The sequence below is a fragment of the Spinacia oleracea genome, chromosome 5 (assembly GCF_020520425.1).
Source record: "Spinacia oleracea cultivar Varoflay chromosome 5, BTI_SOV_V1, whole genome shotgun sequence".
In the NCBI taxonomy this organism is placed as follows: Eukaryota; Viridiplantae; Streptophyta; class Magnoliopsida; order Caryophyllales; family Amaranthaceae; genus Spinacia; species Spinacia oleracea.
In genome coordinates, this window is record NC_079491.1 from 21,124,946 (window position 1) to 21,133,588 (window position 8,643).

The window sequence follows — 8,643 nt, forward strand, 5'->3', positions numbered from 1 at the left end:
TTATTTATAAAAAAGTAAAATCAAAATGTCGTTGATTTCCTTAACTAAAATAAATATATAAATTTGTTTGCATAGTCAACTGTTTCCTAATTATTAGCCTAAATTTTTGTCACAATTTTGATTTGGTAATGTTTTCAAAAGAAAAGTAACTATTGAAAAAAAAATCAGATTCAAATTTGTAAGCTAATTTATTTTATACAAAAGTTAATTGTTATTAAGACAGTGATCATATTAAAGGAGTATGGATAAATTAATATGGTTGGTACGTCAATTTTAAATGGAGAAACATAGTCAAAACATAATATGGAGAAGCATTCTTGGAGTATTTCTTAGGGAATATAATTTTTTAAGGTATAAATACAACTAAGTATTACCAAATTCAATAAAAAACAAAAAAATTACAAAGTACTAAGTTTCATAGATATGATGAATTATAGGAAATGTGTATCATTTTTAAAATTTACTCCGTACTAATTAAGCCATAACTATATTATTTAGTGAAAGAATTTAATTCGGTGAATGTTATTGATATTTGTCAATCAATCGATACACATAAAGTGTATGATAACAACTAGCCTATTATAAGCCTAAATTATAGGAACTAATTTGCTGTACATAAGGGAAAGATTACGCTAATTTATACAATTGTGTGATATGCTAATATACATATATTCTATCATTTAGATATCGTAATTATAATTTTTAATTTTCGACAAAAATACAAAGAATATGAAGGTAATTTTGAAAAGTAATAAGAAAGATATTTTAGATTATAAAATGATAATTTTCCTAAATTATACGAGTAGTTGTAATTAATTAGGATGCAATAACGATTCTCTCCTCGTTCCTAGTTTTTGCTTAAAATATTTTCCTATAATAAAAAACAAATATTACGTTTATTAATTAAAATAAATACTAATTATTTTAATTTAAATTACATTTGTTATTAAAGTTATGTTTTCCTAAATTGTATTTGCAATTAATTAGGCAAATTGAATGATTCTTTCCTAATCTCTGGATTTGTCTTAAACTTTTTTTTCCTATAATAAAAAAATTTACGTTTTTTAATTAAAATATATGAATAATTATTTTTGTTTAAATTATATTTCTTATTAGAGTTAGGTAATTTTTTAAAATAAATGATACACCTATATTATATTACGTCATTTATTAAAAGAAATGTTTACTTATTTTTATTAAAGTTACGTTATCTATCAAATAAATGATATATTATTTTTTATCTTAATTAAGTAAGTAAAATTTTAACTGATATTTAGGTTAGTTTTGTTTTTCATCACGAATCAATTAAGTTCTTCAAACAACTTTAATGAAAGAATTCAAAGCTTCAAACAACATTAATGGAGAATGTGAAAATCAATATCTTACCATGTTGTGCTAATGTGATTTATAAGATTTTTAGTGTATTTTGATTTTTCATTAACTCAAAAATACATTTAAATTTATGTATATTGATAAACAAATTTACATTGATATTTAAAAGACTGTTATTATAATTTGATATTATAAAATTGTTAGTATGAATGATTAATTTTTCTTATTTGTACTATTTTGACATTGAAGTAGATGGTGGTTGAGGAACAAGATGATGGATATATGGTTGAGGCAGAAAAATATGAATGAATAAACATACAGACAATTTGTTTTTTGTTTTTAAGATAACTGAAGATGATGAACACTTTTTTTTTTAATGTTCTTTTTGTAGATGATCGCATATAATAAGTTAGACTATTATTTTTTTGAAGATGATTGGAGATGATGATGATGATCGAAGATGATGATGATGATCGAAGATGATGATGAACCATAATGATGGGTTAATTGTAGATTAAACAAATATTTATGGCAGAGGATTAATATGCAATTTATAATAATTAAAGGGTATAAAAATATATTTAATTCCTCCCTATTTCTTGTAAACAAACAAGCCTTAAGATAATTTATTAGATGGATGGCTACGATTTAATTAACATAATTTAACGGTCCAGATTTATCTAAGGTTTTAAAGTCGTCGTAGGTCGACGACCTTCACAGAATTTTTATACAATGCTTTAGTTTATGAGAGATGGGTAGTATAAGAAGGGCATATAAGATAGAATTATATGTGCATTAGTAGCTAGTCAATGCTAGCATAAGGAATTGATTGATATGTACATGCGTGTGCTAATTGTTTAATGTTACATTTAAATGTGCATAAAGAATTGTTTGCTTCCACCAAACTTATTGCATTATTGAACTTTGTTTATGATTTGGCTGGAAAATCGTTAGTGAGACCCGGAATTGTTTATTTCAGGAATAAAATGTTTCTTTCCAAGTACACCAACATAGGATTCTTCGAGAAACTTGATATAGAAACCCCTGATATTTACGTAAAGAAAATTGTGTTTGGATGTGAATATCATACTAAAGTTCAAGGGCAACCTATCTTAATGAGAAAGGATACCATAGCAGCCACTATCATTAATTGCTTACCTAACAAATTTCCATACTTAGAACTCAAGGAAAAGTTTAAAGACATGCATTCTGATAATGGAACTCCAAACTTGACTAAGTATGGGACTTGGGATGGTAGATGGAAATATGACTCAGAAATTCTGACCACCATTATTGAGGCGGCAGAAAGTGGGTTTAGAGACGGTAAAATCGTAGGGAGTCATGTTGGAGATGCAGTTACAGAAGAACCTATGGGAGTAAGTGTAAATAATGACCTAGAGGAAAATGATGTAGCTGTGGAGAATGAGAATGTAGGTGTTGAGGCAGAGAATCCTAACCTAGTGGCCCATGAGCCAACCATTAAAATTTCTAGTGATTCAGATGTAGAGCTCGAAAGTGAACAGGAGATGGAAAGTGAGCCTAATCAAGATGAAGACATGGGAGAAGATGCAAACCCTGAGAAAGATCCCGATGAAGACCCTGAAGAAGAGTTCGATGATCTTGAGATCTAGAGTTCACTCCGAAAGTTTCAGGAGCAATGGATAGGCAAGAGGCCACAAATATTTTGAAGTCATAAATAGTTAATTAGCTGTTTTATGTTTTAAAGAATAAGTAGCAAAGCTACAACAGTTTAAGGTTAAAGTTTATTGAAGTTTGAAATGTTCTTTATTATTTTCAAGGATGTAATAAACCTCTATGGAGTTAGCAATAAAAGTTAAAGTTTTCAAGGAATTGTTCTTTATTCTATTTTGAGGATTCCATAATACCCCAACCTCTAGGTAGTCCTTCATGGATTAATTCTTTATTGTTTGCATACTCAATGTGAATTGTGAGTCAATTTAATTTCCACAATAATATTAAATGATTTGAGTACATAAAGGAAGTAAGGGCCAATCTAGACTCTCATGACCAATATGATTCAAATGTTATGCCTTATATGCAACGTGTGAATGTATTTCGTGAACTATTGAGGATGATTATTTTTCAATGATTATTGCATCTTGTCGGCGATCGTTGCACCTTCGTAAACGATTGTCGTGCTTTCGTAAATGATGTGTATTAATGTGAACATTGTTGGTTGAGGCGATCTTTATGGTCAATTCAAATATTAAATTGTATGGAATAACGTATAAGTGATGTCTCAAACTTAAAATAGAGTATACTAATTGCAGGTCGCGTTCTAGAATGGCCAACAACAATGATCTAGCTGCAGCGATTCGCCTATTGGCGGAAAAGCTAACCCAGGAGAGATCTGAGCGCCCCGACTCTGCAGGTGAAATGTTTGAAAGACTTTCTAAGGTTAAGCCCCCGTATTTCAAAGGGCAAGCAGACCCAACCTTCCTGGAAAACTGGATTAGGGAGTTTGAAAAACTATTTGAGGCTGTGGGTTGCCCTGGGAGTATGAGAGTAAGTCAAGCTGTCCTTTACCTGAAAGATGAGGCTGACCTTTGGTGGAGGGAAAATGGAACTAGACTAAGTGCTGCTGAGGGATTCAATTGGAATTCATTTATTGTTGCCTTGAGGGGGAAGTTTTATCCTCCTTTTATGAGAAAGCAGAAAGCGCAAGAGTTCATCAACCTTAGGATGGGGAATATGACCATTGCTGAATACTATAGCAAGTTTATATCTTTATCGAGGTTTGCACCTGAGGTCGTAGCTACGGAGGAGCTGAAAGCTCAAAGGTTCGAGCAAGGGCTGACTGATGAAATTCAACTGGGATTAGGTGGAGAAACTTTTACATCTTTAGACATAGTGTATGGGAGAGCTGCTCATATTTATGGGCTACAGTCTAGAAGGGACAAGAAAACTGTGGTTATTGGGGAAAAGAGAAAAGATTTTAATACTGGGGGAAACCAAGAGAGCTTTAAAAGGAATAGAAACGGAAATGGGAATGGAAATGGAAATTTCCAAGGAGGAAACAATCAGGGGCACCACAACAACTCGAACCAATCTAAGAGAGTACATCATTGCAAGATGTGCAGTAACAACCACCCTGGTAAGAACTGCAAAGAAGAATTAGTGACCTGCAACTATTGTCAAAAAAAGGGACATAGGGAGTATGAGTGCTTCACTAAGCACAGAAAGGAACAAAATAGTAATGGAGGTGGAAACCAAGTGAGGTTTAATCAATCTGGAGGTCAAAATTCAAAGCCTGGAGGGGCACAAAACAATCAAGAGAACTATAATAAGCCTGCAAATGATAACAACCACCCGAATAAGGCTCCAGCAAAGTTGTACATGATGAATCAGAATGAGGATGAACGATCTGCCGATATAGATTCTGGTACTTTCTCTATTAACTCCGCGCAAGTTAAGTATTATTTAATTCGTGGTGACTTGTTCTTTTGTTTCGTCATCTATTGTGAAAAGTTTAAAGTTAGTAGTTTTAGTGAAATAGGAATTTTGAGGATAGAATTCGTCTAAAGAAAATTTTGGTTAGCTATTCCCTGAGGTGAGTCACGAGGGCGTAACTCGTTTTCTTTAAGGGGGGGTAGGATGCGATAGAAATTCACGCTTTTTACCTATTTTATGGCATTTTTATGCATTTTATGCCCATTTTAGCAAATTTTACAAGTTGATGCAAAGCAAATAGATTCTCCGCATAAGAAAAGGTGTTCATGAGTAACACAAACAGTTTTGAGTTGGCAAAATAGTGCACATAGGTGGCACAAGTACTTCTCTAGTAAGAATAAGTTAAAAGCTTTTGGGGAAAATGTGGGAAATTTCATGTCAAGTTTCGGGACGAAACTTCTTTTAAGAGGGGTAGATTGTAATCCCCCATAAATTTATAAATTTTATTAATATATTTTAACGTATATTATTTATATTTAAATAGAATTTATGAATTTTAGTAATAAATATATAATTAACGTATATTTATTTATTACATTTTAATTTTCTTTTTTTAATGATTTACGAAATCAAAAATAATTTTAGAATTTTAAGATTGAAAAGAATCTGAATTACGAAAATCGATTGAATTTAGAAAACGATCCTATTCAGTTTTTGATTCGAATTATAAAAGCCAAATCCTATTTCTAGCCCATTGTTGCAAGCCCAAACAAGAAACCCACACTCCCTCTCCACCTCTAATTCACGTGGAAATAAACAAAACCCAACATTCAAACCCTCACCCAAACAAGTTCACGTAAAAACTCAAAACCTTGCCTCTCTTCTTCACGTCGCTGTCCTTGCTGCGACCCAGCCGTCGGACCACCAACGACGGCGCTCCCCTCTTCCGTCACCGGACCTGCACCGCCGGTAACTTCTCCCAACCCCCTCTCTTGCTTCGTCCTTTCTTCCTTCTCCATCTTTTTATTTCACTCCTCACTCGTTTCTGTTGTTGCTTGTTCTGTTTTCAGCCGCCGCACGCACTGCCGCCTAGGCAACCACCGATCAAACTTCTGCGCAGCCACTGACCGGCGAAGCAAGCCGTCGCACCCTCCCTTCTCTCGTTTGTCCCTTCTCTTTGTCCCTCTTTTGTTGCGTGGCTTCCCCCTTTCGCAAGAAACCACCGCAGCCACCACCCACTTGCAGTCCTGCACCACCGGTTACGGTGTCCAACTTCCGCTGCCGCGTCGCCGTGTCTCTAACCGCCGGCCGCCCACCCTCTCATCCTCACTTTTGGTTATTTCTTAAACCCTAAGTTATTTAAATGTTTTAATTAAGTTTATTAATTTGAATTTATGTTTCTTGAATTAAATTATTAATCTTTATAGTTAAATTATAATTTTCAGATTTGATATTGATGTTATAAATTAATTATTTTCATTTTTTAATTGATTAATATATAAGTTAGGGTTTTAATTAGTTTAGTGATTTAATTCATGATTATTGAATGTAAATTATAAGTTATTATGATTAAATTATATTTTCAGATTATATATTATGTTTAAATAATAAATTTAATTTTCAGATTATGTAATTGAATTGAAATAAGGAATTTAATTATCAAAGCATGGATTTTTAAGGTTGTAATATTCTAAAATCATAATAGAATGATTATAATATTATTAAAGCTATTATTTTTATGATTTTAAGAACGTTGATTATGTTTTGTGGACGTTTGAAATTATTTTATATTGCTGGAAATTTTAAAAGGGATGTTTCATTGGAGTTTAGAACGTTTTGGGATCATTAGTTTAATAGTTATTATGCTTGGAGGTTATTTAGTTAAGTTTCGATATTTGGGATGGTTCAAAATATGTTTAGGGTGTATTTAGAGTACTTTAGTATTGCTGTAAATTGTTGGATATTGATTGGGGAATGTTATTGGTTGTTTTTAGGCGGAGAATTCTTTGTAGGCGACTTTTGAAAGTGTTAAAGTGGCCTATCAGTTTGTTTACACAAGGTACGTACATACCTGTGTGCTTGTAATGTGTGTGATTTGTTGAAACTATGTTGAAATTGTTGATGACCTTGGTTATGTTGAATTGTTGATGAATTTGGTTATGTTGAAAGTGCATGTTTAATATTGTTGGATGGACATGTTAAGCATATATATTTCGTTATGAGAATTATAGCATGTTAGTATGGATGATTGATACAGACATGTTGGTTGGGAACACTAGATTATTTTATATACATTGATTCAGATCGATTCATTGTGTTCCCTTTTAGTTTTTCACTACTTTATGAGGGCCGTGGACCTTGTTTAGTAAGTTGAAACCTTATACCCATATAGATGGGTTGATCAGTATTAAAGGAAAGGTTGGATTAATTGGAATAAGTCTTGATTGTCACCTTTGTGATCACTTACTTAATTCCAAGATAAAAACAGTTGAGAATAATGGTTGATTGTATGACTTATGTGATTGTTGAGTCATAACTGAGTTTAATTTGTAAATCATGTAAAGTGAAACTGAGTAGCAATAGCTTTAGACTGTGCACGTCTAAAGTGACGGACAATCAGGAGTTGGGGTCATGGGTCGCCTATGGCTTTTTTTGGGGCCGGATTGATCACCGGTTCTATTTTATTCAAAAGTCCCTCGATATCGCAGCTCATTGGGGTTTACGGAGTCGCGCCCGTACCTCGTCTTCCTTAGTGTAGAAGAAGAAGTTTCTAGTAGCAACTCGGTCCATTGACTATTTCAATTAAAATAATGTTATTGTTATAAAAGTCTAGTCCAGTCTAGCCTAGTCTAGTCAAGTGTGGTATTCAAATTAATATGTGTTGTTTTCCCTTACTTATGTTTCATTAGCATCATGTTAGGATTGTTCGTTTAATAGAATCATGTTAGGATTATTATTGTTTTAGTATGTAGTACTCAGCTTTGGTGATTACGTGCTTTGTTTGTGTGTGTTTATCATGGCTATGCCTTATTGATCTTGTGATGACCCATCTTTAGTGAGCAGTCTCTAAGGATCAATAAGCGTTGTCCACCTACAGGTTTGAAGATGATGCATCATGGGGATCGGGATTAGAGAGCTTGTATTGATTTTGTCTTGCTATGTTATTTGGGTTTTGTTAATTTGGACTTTAAACTTGTCCTACTATTTATATTTCCTTATTTTCGTTGGTTGATTTTTAGGATTAAACCTGTAATCGATTATTTATAAACCTAAAGTTAGTTTTATGTTTTCCGCTGCAAAATTCTGAATAAGCCGTTAGGTTTTCACACGAGCGATAATGCCTTGATAATTCTCTACGTTTTATATTAAAAGGTTATTTTAGAAAAGAGAGAATTGTCGAGGTGTTACAAACCTGTTCCTAACCCTTACGGATTTTCCCCTCTAAAATTACACTTTAAGTAATTAATATTTTAATAAGGTTAAAACACACAAACGACTAACTCATGAATCCAAACAGTACAATTAACTAATTAAGTGGCCACATGAAAGTGCATATATTAACCAACTTATGAAACTCACATCCAGGAGCTCGAATATGTCAGTATTCCCAACAACTAATGACCACAATAATCCACAACCAAGTTTATTCTCAAGTTCCTCAATATAGTACTACGCAATTTAGTTCGTAAGGGTAAATCAAATAATCTTTTTCAAAAATAAGTATAGAGTTCAATTAATATTATCATAATGATACTACTAGTATACATATTTATAATTTCACATTTGCAAAGCTCATATACATAACACTTAAGTTTCTTATCACATGATAACATATAAACATGTATAAAATGTTTTTTCTAACGGGATCTAAAGATGATAGACATTGAAAATTACCTTAAA

The 8,643-nt window shown here is 32.4% G+C and overlaps 1 protein-coding gene across 1 annotated transcript; it reads left to right on the forward strand.

Moving 5' to 3' along the window:
* The first annotated feature begins 3,627 nt into the window (after window positions 1-3,627).
* On the forward strand, window positions 3,628-8,030 carry LOC130461182 (uncharacterized). The gene is made up of 3 exons (XM_056829163.1): window positions 3,628-4,735; window positions 6,738-6,802; window positions 7,800-8,030. The coding sequence occupies exons 1-2, from the start codon at window positions 3,637-3,639 to the stop codon at window positions 6,764-6,766; spliced, it is 1,128 nt and encodes a 375-aa protein (XP_056685141.1). The 5' UTR covers window positions 3,628-3,636; the 3' UTR covers window positions 6,767-6,802; window positions 7,800-8,030.
* Window positions 8,031-8,643: the final 613 nt, after the last annotated feature.